We start from the raw sequence: 15,787 nt of genomic DNA on the forward strand, positions 1-15,787 counted from the left end.
ATTTTACATTAATACAATAGATGTCATGTGCTAACTAGTCCATTATTAATACTTAAGCATTCAAAGGGCTGCATGAATAGTTTTGTGCAAATAGGGATATTCAAGAAAACAAAATAGTCAGCACAACTGAAAATTCTGAACAGCTGCAAACATGCTTAAATACACTTCTCTACACAAAATCTGTAAGTCGTTAATTGATTTTGGGGGGTATTTTGTCTTGCAGATGCATACAAATATTTTCTTGTTAGTTACAATACCATTCCCTTGTTTCCACTGTGTCCTTATTCGTACTGTATAAAACAAAACTAAAAAAAGATCCAAGGCATTCAATAGCATTGTTTTCCTATTCAGACAATTGGTTTTTTTCATCAGTAGGAAAACTTGAAATTGGACATACTCTTTTTTACTCTAGCTAGGAATAACGTTCAGTACCTTAAAATGCAAGCTTTGTTTGAGTAATATCGTTAGGAGACTTATGCTGAACCTCTAGAATAAATACTGCTTTGATAGCATTAAAAAAAAAACAAAGAACATGCTGTTGGCCTGTTTACATCAGCGGATGCTATTTTGTCCAACTAGGGCCAAGAAAATCTCTCTGTATCTGTGTAAGTACAGTAATAAATTTTAACAAGACGTTTACTGCTAGAGCTGATAAATTTCTTAGTCCAGTACTGCCTTCAATGCTTCTATCATCTGGCCTTGTACTGATAGCTAATACATCTCTAGCAAGCTTTGTATGTTTGGACTCACTGAATGTATTTCTGGCATTTGCACAAACAGACCAACTGCTAATGCCAGTATGGTATTATTTCTTGTGTGGATCTGTAGCTAGTCAAAGCAGTGTGATTTACACTTTTACCAGCAACTGCCTAACAGTGTTTGATTTTCTAATAGGTGGATAGAAGCTTTTCAAGAAGGCACCATATTATAGCAGTGTCAGCATCGTGTCTGCAAGCTTAAAGGAAAATGTCCAGGAATGGTGGTAAAAGAGAGTACAGCAGCTGTTCAAAGAAATGGAATCCTGCCGTCTCAGCTTCCACAAAATTGTATATTTGTCAGGATTAGGAGTTGTTGCATTTTTAGTGTAAGGTAATATTTTTTTAAAGAACTGTGTGTATTTCTGTGTTGATACAAAATATGTTATTTATTAAATTCCAGTGTTTACTTAAATGGTCAGAATGATTTGTGAGGTCTGCTCTGAGGTCCAAAGTGCCCATGTCTTCAGAATGGTGAGGGGTTGGTCAACATATTCCTAAAGTTTATTTAAAAAAAAAACAAAAAACAAAACAAAACACAAAACAAATCCGTTGCAGTTGTACAGTTCCTCATTATTTGTGTATAGGTCATGAATTGCCGATGCTCACTTTGCAAGTTAGCAAGAACAGATTAGAATAGGAATTGCAAAGATTCTGGATCTTTGTTGGCTTTGTAAACTCCTTTATGAGAAGTTGTATGATACTGCTGCTCCTTTCCTTGAATGGCAATTGAAATCTTGCTTACCAGTACATTAAAACAGTACAATGAATTCTGTATCACAGAAACAATGCAAAATAAAGTTCAATTACTACAAAAAGAGAAAAGGGAAAAATAATGTAAAACAGATTTTTGCAATTACAGAGATAAGGCACTAGAGCTTTTTCAGTATTACAGATGCCAAAGAGACTAAATGAGTTATCTTCAAACAATCACAGGGTGTATTTTCTTTTATGTTTCCAATAGTAATTTAAAGCAGAATGAAAAATACATTTTTGATACACAGGGAAAAGACAAAATATATTATTTGCTTCAAAACTTTGTGTCAAATGGGTTCTGTACGCAGCATGAAACACTGTATACTGTTCAAAGAACATTAAACAATATATGCACACACACACCCTTCCCCAAATTTTAAACTATATTTAAATATTATGTTTAAACTGGAATTGCCATACAAAGAAAACCCAGCTATTTTAGTGCAGATGGCATTGAAAATGCGTACAATTCTTTGAAATACCTTTTCTTGTTTACACTATGCTTTTTTCTGTTCGACACTTTAAAATACAATTCAGTTTTAGGTGTTAGGGTTTTTTTTCTTTAAGAAAATCATCAGTATACCTCATTAGGAAATAGTTACTGATGATTCTGGTGCATTTGTTCTATTTAATTTTTGAAAGTTTTTTAACACTGTAATAGCATAAATGGAACTAGAACTATGAAAAAACATATGAAAGGAAGCCATTTTTATGTCAAATGCGTAAGTAGCCAGTTAATTTTACTGTATGAAACACTTCTCAGTATTCCTCTGAATCAAGCTAGTTGTGGTTAACAGAATTAAGAGCAATTCACTGTTAATTAATAGTTTGAATCCATGTTAATAGCTATTCTGTGGCCTCACAAAGGAAAGAGAATGCATAATAGAATAGTTAGTAGTCATCACAGGAAGGCCAAGAATGAAAATGCAAACCAAAATTCTCCTATTCCCTCAAATACCTCACGATCAGGTCTAAGATACTAACTAGCTCTGAAGAAGCTTGATTTTCCAGAGCTTCTGTTGTTAATAGTGTGTTTGGAAGCCTATGTTAATGTTAAGCCAATGTTTAATGTTAAGTATACAAGTAATTTCATTGATTTCAGGCATTTCAGTAGAGTACCTTTCTGAATCAGGGACTTAAGGCTGTGGAGATCTGACCCTCATGAACGCTAGAGGTTTGACCAAATAGTGTTTCAAATTCAGTGTGAGTCTGATCAAAGCCTTTATTCTCTTTTATTATTTTAATAGAAACATGATAAATTAATATTTTTCTTGTTATATATAAAGGGCCTTTACTTAATTTTCAAAACCAGCTGCTGTTTGAAGCTATGTAAGCTATTAGCATGTCTCTTCAGGGCGATTTCTGACATGGATTTTACTGTCTCCTAAACAAAACCAATACCCAATATAACATAGATGAGATGTGGCTCCTCCAGTTAGTATTATCCAAGGGAAGAGCTTTTTAGTATTTTCATAGGGTCTGCACAAGAACTAAGATGCAAAGCCATGAACCAGCAAATGAATCAGATTTGGCTAGGAGCAAGCTAATTTAATTACAATTCATCATGTGATATTGATCTTCCTGTTGCAGAACAGAGCAATAAAAGTCAAAATGGGTACTGAATTAAGGCGCCCAAGTTCTGCTTCCTGTGGCGTTAAACTACCTCTGAGGATTTGGTGCAGAGTGAAAAAATAGTTTCAAGTGTTCTATGAAAATCAGAGGACTTCTTCCAGAAGTAGCTGATCAATCAAAAAAATCTTTCTGTGACAGAGATAGATTGACTGGAGCCTTAATAGTGTATACATTGCAGCCTAATTCTGTGTGAAATAAATTGTCTTTGTCAACATGTTTGAATTTTTCCCCTTTCTCCAGCACGAGTGGTTTGTGTCATATGAAGAACCCACAACATAGGCATTTTCGTAACATTTTCAGATGATTGCTTTTCAGACTTACCTTATTTCTCCATCTCACCTCCCATTTTGATCCATTGCCATCAAAAGTAAAGTATTCACTTTTTGATTTGACTGAACACTAAAAAAAGACCAGAAGTTTTTAAACACCTGGCTACCTCTTCTTATAAGAATCTATAGCTAATAATTAATTTAAGATTGGTTAGTAGAGTATGAGACAAACATTAGCATGGAGTAATAGTTCTAGCATCTTTATTCTTAGATAAATGAAAGGTTCTAGGATCCTGAATTCTCTTTAACATTTTTTAACAAAAACTATTTTTTGTGCCCAAAGGACTTAAAACAAATGGATAGTTGAGCAGCTATAGAACACATTTTACTTAAATATTTTTTGTGTGGAAAAACTGATTACTCAATTATGTATATTAATTACATCATAATGTAAAGAGATGTTTAGAAAGACATATTCAATGCCTTTGTTTGCCGTAACTGCTGTCCCCTGTATTTACCATCCAAATAGGCTTTTATTTGGAGCAGTCCTAAATTGTACTGTCTAAATGAACAAATAGAATCTTTATTTTGTAAATTAAAAGTTTAAAGTTGTTGTAAATACTCCTGTGGATATGTATCATTTTTGTATAAATAAATTCACTTTAGTTGAATTTCCGTCTTTTTTAATCATGTTTTTTTATGTATTATGTAGTTTGTGTATTCAAACAGCAGAATTTGTCATTATCCTGCCCATCAGTCTTGCTTTAAAATTCATGTTTTGCCCTTACTAAGAGAAAACAGCCAGAAAATGTAAGCTGTGTGCACAGACTGACACTGCTGCTGGATTTGGCCACCTGAAACATTAGTTCTAACAAGAGAGAGGACAAGAGGAAATGGCCTCAAGTTGTGCTGGCGGGGAGGGAGGTTAGATTGAATGTCGGGAAAAATTTCTCCACCAAAAGGGTTGTCAAGCATTGGAACAGGCTGCCCAGGTTGAATCACCGTCCCTGGAGGTATTTGAAAGATAATACAGATGCAGCATTTAGGCACATTGTTTAGTGGTGGACTTGGCAGTGCTGGGTTAACAGTTGGTCTTGATCTTAAAGGTCTTTTCCAATGTAAATGATTCTGTGATTCTGTAAGTATTTTAGCAGGGCCTGTAAATGAGAGATTTTTCTGTCAGGTTAGTTACGCTGCCTCCTTGTACTTCTCTGATGGATGTTTGAAAGCAGGTTTTTTTGGTAACTTGCATTTGCAGCATAAAGAGTTTTGTTTCTCTGCATGTTTTTGATAGGGATGTGTCTCATGTAATCCTGGCTGACACAGCTCCATGCCTCTGCGATACAGATCAAGTATGAACTGGGTCACTTGCTAAAGGAAAAAAATCAAACCCATGTTTTATTGGTCACAGCAACATTTCTGCTCTATTGAACATATCAGAATACTTGTCTGAAATAAGCTCTGGTTCAAATTCCTTGGTATTCGTTAAATTAAAGTGCAGTAATTTCCTTCATTTATAAAGTGGATGTAAGGCTCAGGCCAGTTTAGGAAGTGAAAAGTACTGTCAACTGAGAGTGTTATATCTGTCACTTTCAGGAAATGCTTAGCAAGTTAATTGCTCCAATTTAAAGTTTCTTTGTCAGGTTCATTTGCATTTGGCTTTTGGGCATGTGTCTGATCAAAAAGCAAACTGATGCCTGCATGTGCTAATTGAACTAGTTAGTGATCTTGAGCTAGAGTAGCCGGATGCAAGTGCAGCTATGGGACTAGGTAGGAAGAAAAGTAGTGAAGCAACTGACAAGAATGATTTTATTAATAGCACATAAACTGGAGGTTTTTTCCTACCTCTGCTTCTCAGATGTTGATGCTTATGTCATCTGATTGTGTAAAATAGTTAAATTAATTTCAGGTGATGAAATTGTGCATACAGCCCCGGTAGCCTAAATGATCCTGTAGTTCCTGCTGATCTCTAACCACAGCTATACCTTCATTGAACACGTGGAAAACGAGGGGGTGGAAAGGGACATATTTAAAGTATGTAACTCTTACTTAAGATGAAGGTTACTAAAATGATTAGAATAAATTAATTAATTCAACTTTGGTCCAAACGACTGTTGAGACACAGCCAGAGCAGCAGTTTTGGCGCATTTCTGAAAGCCCTGCTGCAGCGCGGTGTGCGCTCAGGAGCAGTCAGGCTCCCCGCTGCCTTAACAAACCCTGCTCAGAGCAGCGCTGACGTCTAATGAGGTACTTCGCTGCTGCCATGCTGGCAGAGAAAGACAGCTTTTCCCAGCGCCGCCGGCTGAACTGCTACAGTAACCGCGAGCGTGACTCGCACCGTGAGGCAGTGCTGTCGATGTCTCTCCACGTTTCATCTCTTCAAGTCTCACCTATGTATTTGTCCCAGTGGGAAGATCCCACCGAGCTTCCCAAAGCTGACACACTGCCGTTTCCTTGAAGAGAACAGCAGCGGAGACACGGAGACTCGAGCTCTCCTCACGGGCACGGGGCTGTCAGAAACACGTGGGTCAGAGCCACGTTTCCCCATCTGTAAGGGATGCCACTTGCCCGCGGCACCTCTGCTCCCGGCGCTCCCCACAGCACCGCTCCAGGCCCGAGGCGGCAGCGCCGGTACCGACCGCTGCCCAACGCGGCAGGTGCCGGGGGGCACACGGCGACCCCCAGCCCCACCCCAGCAGCCCCCCAGCACCCCCAAGGCAGCCAGGCGCAAGCGCAGGCGCAGCCGCCGCGGCGGTGAGGGGCGGGGCGGCGCTGAGCCGAGGGGGCGGGGTCACGAACTCTGACCTCCGGGAGCCGGAGCCGCCGCTACCACCGCCGCCGCCAAATAAACCGGCGGAAGAGGCCGCCGGACCCACCAGGTGAGCCGCTCCCCCGGCAGCGGGCGCGGCCATGGCCGTGCGCTAACGGTGCGTCCCTGCGCGGCTTCCGCGGCCTCCGCGGAGCATGGCGCCGGGCGCCGCCCGTCCCGCCTCAGGCCTCGGCGCGTCCCGCGGGCGGCCCCGCGCCCCCCGACCTTTCACCTACAGGAACCGCTTGCGCCTCCCGCCGCCCCGCATCCGGGCGGCGCCGTCCGCTGCTCGCCGCCAGCTCGGCGGGCTCCGGCCGCTCCCGCTGCCGAGAGGCAGCCGTGGGGGGAGGCGGCGGTGGGCGATGCCACCCTCAAGCTGGGCTCCGGCCCCGCGCAGCCATTTTGTGAGGGGCCCGCTGGGGAGGCCGAGTCCGGGCGCTGCCTCGCCGCAGCTCCGCGGAGCGCCCCGGGGAGTGGAGAGGCGAGGGGGAAGGTTGGGGGTGGGTTGGGGTAAGATGGGCCTGGGAGCTGGGCGGAAGCTGAGCCGCCGCGATGCTCTCTCCCTTCCCCCTTTCCCCGCCCCCCCCCCCCCCCCATCGGCGACGGCCGTGCATGGCGTCAGGCCCCCCGGGGGCTGACCGAGCTCCCGACCCCCGGCCGCTTTGTGCCTGCCGTCTCCGTCACCCAGCCGGTTCGCTCCTCTCAGATAGCGCTGGCGGCTGTCTGGGTTCGTTTGGGTTAAGGTAATAAGTTCTGCATAACGCCCGGTAGTGTTTTTGTTGTGGCAGATGACACTGTCGCTGGTCCGTGTTTTGTGTCGTTGGGTGGGGGTTTACTTCTGAGCTGCTGGGCTTCTGGGCTCTTCCTTCTCTCACTGCTGCAACGTATTGTCCTAACTATGAAAAGCACTGCCCTGTATCATAGGATGGACTTAGGTTTGCACTTTATGCAGGGAAGAGAGGAGGTGGCATGTGTTGTGTAAATAAACTTGAGAAACAGAGAAGGAGAAAAAAAAGGCTTTCCATACCGGTTTTACCACAAGACGAGCGTGTGGGCATGATTCTTGAAAGCCTGAGCTGGGCATTCTTCATATGTGAAAACTGCTCTGAAGTTATTGATAGAGCATCAACAAGGGGGACTGGAGAAAGTGGTGTAGTAGGAAGAGCTGCATCCCAAAAAATGAGATGGTAGAGAATTCAAATAGTTTTCTGTAGGGCAGCTTCCTGGTTTTGGAGTCGCCATTATGTAAGTAAAAACAGAAGTACTGGGGGAGGCAAACCATCACATTACCGTGCTGGGTGAGGCAATGTTCACCTGGTGACACTTCTGTGCTTTGTATTTTGGGTGGCTTTTTCTGTAACAGTATTTCTACCTGAAAATAATTCTGTAAATTGTTGTAGCCCCCTATTAGTCCATGTTGGCCAGTTGTGACACAGGCATTTAACCCGCAGCTTTCTCCTTGACTGTACAGCTTTCCTCAGTATGCTTGTTTGAGGGAAGTCCTAAGGTCTGTGAAATGTCTGACTGCTTCTATCCATAGCTCTTTCTCCAGAGGCATTACAGACCCTCTCTTATCACAGGACTGAGGTTCATCTGATGGTGCTCAGCTGTATGTGTACATATACATGGTAATACAGGGAACATAACTGACATCACCTGGCATGGTGTACAGTCCTCAGCTGCTTCTGCAGTTCATTCAGGCTGCTCTATCCGCATGATTGGGCACCATTTGCTAAGTGTGTTGCATTCTGCAAGAACAGATCAAGATGTTTTTTACAGAAGAGTTAACAGCAGATAAATTAACTGGCTTTATCTCTTCCCCTCAAATCTTCTTAACACTTGTTTTTCTTACTGGTTTTGTTTTCTTGTGAAGTGTTGCCTTGAAGAGAATGAATATGGTGGAAATGCAGTGGGGGTTCTGATGTCTTTAAGAATAGCCATAGCCTAGGCTAGATTGTGGGTTAGCAGGGGGAGTCTGGGTTTTGTTTTGGTTTGGGTTTTTATTTTACTTTTTTTAAAGCCTACCTTGGTTTCTCTGATCCAAGTTTCTCAGCCTCTGAAGAGAAAGCCCTGAGCAACATGGGTAACTCTGAAGCTGACTTTGCTTTGGGGGGAAAAGGGCTTGGACCAGACGACCTCCAGAAGTCCCTTTCAACACGAATTTATTTCATGACTGTGTTGTGTTATTGAAGTTGGAGGGGAGAGGAGCATGGGGAGCAAAAGCCAAACAAAAACCCACTGATACTATGGCATGCTGTTAAATAATTCACATGCAAAATACAGAATGCTTAAAGCTAATGTGCTAGTTCAGTGAATACTGGCTTTCACCTGTAATGTGAAATCTAAATATTTACACTGGGAAGATTAGTCTCCTTGTTCCTTATGCTGATACTCAATTTTCATTTTGATTCACTGTGTGCTTATTGTATTATGCAATTAAAGATTGTGCAGCCAGTGAAATTGCTGGAGTTTCCTTATGGTTTGTGAAGGAAGGCAGTCTCCCTAAAGAAAGTAACCCGTATGTAATGTCTGGGTCAGAAAAAATCCTGAAAACAGCCAGCAGCCCCTGCGTAAAGGGAGCTGAACTGTGTATAAGAAATAGAGCAAGGTCAAATCTTTAGCTTGTACACATTTCTTCTGCTGGTGGACAAAGTATGGATCTCTGCTGGCAGTGCTGCATCTGACAAAGGGTATGTGCCTTTCCTGCTTCAGTAGGCACCAGGGCTTAACTGGTTTTAATAGTAAGCTTTGCTAACCTGAGTGATTTTTGGTTGATGCAGGTCAGGGAGCTCTCATGTGAGTATCTGCTTTGCCAGGCCTGTGAGGGTATTAACATCCCCTCTGAGGGTGGGCGCAGGGGCCAAACCTGTGGCTGGCACAGGTATCTGCCTGTGCTTTTTTTGTCAGACACAGGCTGCAGCATGCAACCCAACAGTGACCGTCAGGGAAAACCAGACAAGTTATCTTCTGGTGCTGTTTCAAGCTGCTTTTGGCACTTTAAACTTGTGCCTGTACATTATTGGCATAAGGTGAGCTGCAAAGCAGAATTTAATCAGTGTGAGAATGACTGGTAAAACTGCAGAAGTACAGTTAATCAAAATCGTACTCTTGTGTATGCAGACCTGTCCATATTTTTACTCTTCCAGTCGTCAGCTTCTTGTTCCAGATATTACTGTGTTGGATAGTACTCACCAAACTCTTAAAGCAACAAAGGATTTATCTTCTGAAGGGTCAACTCTTCATTTCCAGCTCTTTGAGACCAGAGGGTTGCTTGTGCTTTCTGCACAAGTCCCATATGTCTTATGATGTAGTGCAGCAGATTTTGTAACGAAGTACGCTTTTTCCTGAAAATGGTGGTCTAAGAACTGCCTATATCTATATATCACATTCTATATCACTATTTAGATTAATTTTGCTGGTTTGGCCAGGGCTTCTCTGAAAGACTCTTCAAATCTGGCTAACTTAAATTACTCTTGTTCAACTTGATAGGGAGATAGGCAGGACTAAGCTGAGTATTTGACAGCCTCTGTAGAAAGTTAAACGAGAAACTCAAAAAACATAAACCACCAAAAAAATAAAGCCAAACCCTCTGCTGTTGTCATATTAGCTATAATTAACGGTTATTTAATTCCAAGAAGGTTGAGGTTGTGGTTTATAGCTTAGCAGCAACTTTGTGGTGTGAAAACTGCTCCATTTATTTTGGTGATGTTTCCTTTGAAGTACTAGCAGGACGGTGTGTCAACATGACTAATGCTTTCACTCTTGACTGATTTAATCTGTTTTTAGTTGTTTTTTTTTTTCCTAATATGCTTTACAAGTGTGTTGATAGGAACTAAAAAACCAAACCAAAAGAACCCCAAACAAAAACCCAGGCACACCCCTCTAACAAAATCTGATCCTGTGGAGCTGATAAGGGGTGGGGGGGAAGAAACGGGGAAGATGTGGATGATGATATTTTTATCTGAAACAATGTCAACACTGATTTACTGTACTGAAAGGATCTGTGTGAAACTCGGGGCGGGAGGGGGAGGGTGTTTCATTTGAAGGCAGTTTCTGTGGATGTGAATGTGTGCAAGTAGTACTGCTGAATACGTATGCATGTCCTTTCCATAGTGTACTTTCATGTATCAACTGTCTCATCTATGGCTGTAATTCAGTGAATACCCCAAGCAGTCATCTCACACCATGACTATGGGCAGTTTGGTATTATGAATAAGCTCTTGTAATGTTATGGGCTTTTTCCACAAGAAATGCTTTTATTTCTGCTACTAACTGCTTTTTTGTGTGTGTTACATGTAGCAATTAGATGCAGGGTAAATCAATTCAGAAGATGAGCTTACCTTACAGCTTTATAACTGTGAGGTGAAATGCAGAGGGGGACAAAGCTGTCAGGCAGGATTGGGACTGCATCTTTGTGAAATGCTGTATCTATTCTACAGTAGATTTAATGCCTCAGTGTGTTTGGAAAGAAGGATTTGCACTTGCTATGCTGTGTTAATGTAATCTTTGTGTGCCAGGTAGAAGGGACCTGGTCTGGATCATTGTGCAGCTTCAGCTCTGGTGCAGGGAACCAGTTTTGTCCTTTGTGTACCAATACAGGATGATGCGGGCTTCGGGCGCCGATGCGGGCTTCGGGCGCCGATGCGGGCTTCGGGCGCCGATGCGGGCTTCGGGCGCCGATGCGGGCTTCGGGCGCCGATGCGGGCTTCGGGCGCCGATGCGGGCTTCGGGCGCCGATGCGGGCTTCGGGCGCCGATGCGGGCTTCGGGCGCCGATGCGGGCTTCGGGCGCCGATGCGGGCTTCGGGCGCCGATGCGGGCTTCGGGCGCCGATGCGGGCTTCGGGCGCCGATGCGGGCTTCGGGCGCCGATGCGGGCTTCGGGCGCCGATGCGGGCTTCGGGCGCCGATGCGGGCTTCGGGCGCCGATGCGGGCTTCGGGCGCCGATGCGGGCTTCGGGCGCCGATGCGGGCTTCGGGCGCCGATGCGGGCTTCGGGCGCCGATGCGGGCTTCGGGCGCCGATGCGGGCTTCGGGCGCCGATGCGGGCTTCGGGCGCCGATGCGGGCTTCGGGCGCCGATGCGGGCTTCGGGCGCCGATGCGGGCTTCGGGCGCCGATGCGGGCTTCGGGCGCCGATGCGGGCTTCGGGCGCCGATGCGGGCTTCGGGCGCCGATGCGGGCTTCGGGCGCCGATGCGGGCTTCGGGCGCCGATGCGGGCTTCGGGCGCCGATGCGGGCTTCGGGCGCCGATGCGGGCTTCGGGCGCCGATGCGGGCTTCGGGCGCCGATGCGGGCTTCGGGCGCCGATGCGGGCTTCGGGCGCCGATGCGGGCTTCGGGCGCCGATGCGGGCTTCGGGCGCCGATGCGGGCTTCGGGCGCCGATGCGGGCTTCGGGCGCCGATGCGGGCTTCGGGCGCCGATGCGGGCTTCGGGCGCCGATGCGGGCTTCGGGCGCCGATGCGGGCTTCGGGCGCCGATGCGGGCTTCGGGCGCCGATGCGGGCTTCGGGCGCCGATGCGGGCTTCGGGCGCCGATGCGGGCTTCGGGCGCCGATGCGGGCTTCGGGCGCCGATGCGGGCTTCGGGCGCCGATGCGGGCTTCGGGCGCCGATGCGGGCTTCGGGCGCCGATGCGGGCTTCGGGCGCCGATGCGGGCTTCGGGCGCCGATGCGGGCTTCGGGCGCCGATGCGGGCTTCGGGCGCCGATGCGGGCTTCGGGCGCCGATGCGGGCTTCGGGCGCCGATGCGGGCTTCGGGCGCCGATGCGGGCTTCGGGCGCCGATGCGGGCTTCGGGCGCCGATGCGGGCTTCGGGCGCCGATGCGGGCTTCGGGCGCCGATGCGGGCTTCGGGCGCCGATGCGGGCTTCGGGCGCCGATGCGGGCTTCGGGCGCCGATGCGGGCTTCGGGCGCCGATGCGGGCTTCGGGCGCCGATGCGGGCTTCGGGCGCCGATGCGGGCTTCGGGCGCCGATGCGGGCTTCGGGCGCCGATGCGGGCTTCGGGCGCCGATGCGGGCTTCGGGCGCCGATGCGGGCTTCGGGCGCCGTGACAGCAACTTGACGTCATTAAATAGCTCTCTTCTTACCTAGTTCTGGCCTGTAGCCAGCACTCATGTGAATGGCCTCAGCTTGCAGTCAGCCCCCCTTGCCTATCCTCCTCTCTCCTTATCGTAGAATCATAGAATAGTTAGGGTTGGAAAGGACCTTAAGATCATCAAGTTCCAGCCCCCCTGCCATGGGCAGGGACACCTCACACTAGACCATGTCGCCCAAGGCTCGATCCAATCTGGCGTTGAACACTGCCAGGGATGGAGCATTCACCACTTCCCTGGGCAACCCATTCCAGTGCCTCACCATCCTTACAGTAAAGAATTTCTGCCTTATATCTAATCTAAACTTCCCCCTTTTTAAGTTTTAACCTGTTACCCCTTGTCCTATCGCTACAGTCCCTAATGAAGAGTCCATCCCCAGCATCCCTATAGCTCCCCTTCAGATACTGGAAGGCTGCTATGAGGTCTCCACACAGCCTTCTCTTTTTCAGGCTGAACAGCCCCAACTTTCTCTGCCTCTCTTCATACAGGAGGTGCTCCAGTCCCCTGATCATCCTTGTGGCCCTCCTCTGGACTTGTTCCAACAGTTCCATGTCCTTTTTATGTTGAGGACACCAGAACTGCACACAATGCTCCAGGTGAGGTCTCACAAGAGCAGAGTAGAGGGGCAGGATCACCTCCTTCGACCTGCTGGTCACGCTCCTTTTGGTTCAGCCCAGGATACGGTTGGCTTTCTGGGCTGCAAGCGCACACTGAAGCCAAGCTCATGTTCATTTTCTCATCAACCAGCACCCCCAAGTCCTTCTCCACAGGGCTGCTCTGAATCTCTTCTCTGCCCAACCTGTAGCTGTGCCTGGGATTGCTCTGACCCAGGTGTAGGACCTTGGCATTGTTAAACTTTATAAGCCCACCTCACAAGTGTGTCAAGGTCCCTCTGGATGGCATGCCTTCCCTCTAGGGTATCAACCAAACCACACAGCTTGGTGTCATCGGCAAACTTGCCGAGGGCGCACTCAATCCCACTGTCCATGTCAGCAACGAAGATGTTGAACAAGACCGGTCCTGACACCAATCCCTGAGGGACACCACTCATTACTGGTCTCCAGCTGGACATTGAGCCATTGACCGCAACTCTTTGCGAGCGTGAGGCTTTTCCTATCTGTCTGTAGAGTGCTTCATCCACAGATTCCTCTTGATCAGGTGGTCTGTAACAGATCCTCACAATAATGCCCCCCTTAGCTGTTCTCCCTTTAACCCTGACCCACAAACTGTTGACTGCTCACCAGTCCTTCCTTTTCCTTGTCCTTTGTGGGGCTGGTGAGCTGAATCAGCTCTGTAACTATTCAGGCAGGTTCTAGAGACTGCATGATGAAGCAGCAGGAGCCCAGGGCTAGAAGGGAAGTGACCCATTAGTGGTAAGAATGACTTGGCAGTCTCCTCAAAGCTTATCCTAACAGTTCTGTTTTCTCACTTCTCCTCCCACTGTAGCGCTCGTTTACTTTTGAGAGTAATCATTCTAAATTAATTGTACAGGCATGCTTGCAGATACATCTCTTCCTCTATTGCCCTGTGCCTTTTAATTACTCCCTTATGCTTTTGCGAGCATCTCATCTTCCCTTGCATGCCTGCAGGTTTAGCTGCTTCAGTTTTCTGTTACTATCTCTTACATATGTAGTCTCTAAATCTTGATGTCATGCAAATTTAGTAAACAGTATCTAACTGGGTGTTAAGAATCACATAAATATTCCTTAGTTCATTGGTAAGGAGAATGTTACTCCTTTAAATCTGCCAACTGTTCTACGGTCTTGAGCAATATGGCTTGTAGAGTCATAATCCAGGAATAGTTTATCTAGTTTGCTGTGTAATGCTCTTTTATGAAGCATTCAGCAGAGTAGTGTCATTGTTTCACAGATGTGTTTGGATTCCTTGGCTTAATTTATTATCTGTAAAGCATTGCAGAATACTGTTGTGAAGTAGAAGGGAATGCTAGTACGAGTAACAAAGCCAGCTAACTCTAGCACTCTTAGTCCTAGATGTATTGTTACATGCTTTCTATTTTATGTATAGGTGTTTATTAAACAAGTTTGGCACAGGTTATGCTGAATTCTTAATTAGTATATGATTTTGAGAATGGAAATGAGGACTAGTTTCCATTTTAAGGTACAGAGCAGTGTAATGACCTGAGCTAAAATAGTGAATTCTTAATTCATTTTCGGAGATCAGTTGAAATAATTTTCTATGGAAGCGGTATGAGTATAGAGATAAAGAAAGTTTCTTCTAAGAAGGAATACTTTTAAAGTTCCACTATATTAACCTTTTGAGCTTTCCTAAAAAGTCAAGCTGATCTTCTGTATTTGTTTCCACTGTGATAGAAGAACAGAAAGTGGACAGTAATTCCTGCAGTCATAACTATTTAATGAGCCTGTACCTCAGAAGTGTCTAAAGTTCTTATGTAACTTTTAGTTTAAATGTGCATCTGACCTTCTACAGGAAAGACCCCTTTATTAACACACATCCCGTGTATATATATGTAGTCATCAGAATCATTATGTATTCCATTGTGTCAAGCTGGTTTGACAATGCTGGCAGGGTAAATTACTACTCAAACTTTACAAGCATTGTTTTCACACCAGTAAAACTACACTGGCCAGTGTTGTGACATGTTTTGAAAAAAGTAAGTAAATTGAACATCTGGGATCAGCATAATTTTATCATCTAATATCTTCATACCAGTGTGGTTTCTTACTCATTTAAAGGGTGCTAAATCAGAATCAAGGTACTTAATAGTGGGGCAGCTATAACACAAGTGCAGTATAATAGAACAAAAGATGTTTCACTTACATCAAATGGAAAGTCCAAGCATAAAGAAATATTCTTCCTGCTACTGCTTTAAAGTCCGTAGTTTACACTGATGTAACATTCTGAAATACTATTAGTAAGAACTTCCTACTGGGATAATTAAAGTTGTATAACTTTTGTCTCTGGAGAAGGATGTTGAATTAAACATTGGTGTCTTTTGGGTATAACTGTACTAGTGGAGAGGTTAGTGCTTCTGATTACTGACCACCAAATCTGCTGGCTGTTCTCGTGGGAATGTTTCGTAACCCATTCCAGTTGAAGTAAGCCAAAATCAATTCAAAAAGTAAGTCTTTCCTAAGTTATGTTGACTAAAGCATTGGAGAAACGCTGGCCCATGAAAACTGAGGAAGGAGTAAAAAAGAGTGGTTGAATTAGTGCAAGCTAATGAAAGTTTTCTGCTCATGTGGTGGCTTGTGGAGGGTATCTAAAGTAGCGATGGAAAACCATTGGCAATGATGCTAGGCTCAACACCAGCAGTGAGCTAACAGTGATGGTAGTGATGTATTGAAAAATAATTCTGACTTGCATTTCACTATGGAGTTTGCTAACTCATTTACTATGGACATAAAATAATGATATTTACATACAGAGATTCCTGTTACATTTCATTTGAGTCTCAAGATTGAGGAGAGATACAGTAAATGCAATATTTGGAAA

The 15,787-nt window shown here is 45.6% G+C and overlaps 2 protein-coding genes across 8 annotated transcripts in view; both read left to right on the top strand.

The window, feature by feature from the left end:
• FGD6 (FYVE, RhoGEF and PH domain containing 6) overlaps positions 1–4,083 on the top strand; it is a 73,283-nt gene extending 69,200 nt beyond the window's left edge. For both annotated transcript variants that reach the window (XM_061454578.1, XM_061454579.1), the window contains one exon: positions 895–4,083. In XM_061454578.1, the coding sequence (XP_061310562.1) occupies positions 895–931 (37 nt within the window). In that variant the 3' untranslated portion in view covers positions 932–4,083. The remainder of the gene's footprint in view (positions 1–894) is intronic.
• Positions 4,084–6,138: 2,055 nt separating this feature from the next.
• Positions 6,139–15,787, top strand: part of NR2C1 (nuclear receptor subfamily 2 group C member 1) — a 52,800-nt gene continuing 43,151 nt past the window's right edge. For 3 of the 6 annotated variants that reach the window (XM_061454585.1, XM_061454590.1, XM_061454593.1), the window contains exon 1: positions 6,832–6,964. The gene's annotated coding sequence lies outside the window, so the exon portion shown is untranslated. Of the gene's footprint in view, positions 6,292–6,831; positions 6,965–15,787 lie in introns of those variants that run through there. The other 3 variants (XM_061454589.1, XM_061454592.1, XM_061454587.1) reach the window with 2 other exon arrangements.

Source organism: Pezoporus flaviventris, unplaced genomic scaffold (assembly GCF_033815535.1).
Source record: "Pezoporus flaviventris isolate CSIRO_AGI_PZ_B2104156 unplaced genomic scaffold, CSIRO_AGI_Pfla_v1 ptg000016l, whole genome shotgun sequence".
NCBI lineage: Eukaryota > Metazoa > Chordata > Aves > Psittaciformes > Psittacidae > Pezoporus > Pezoporus flaviventris.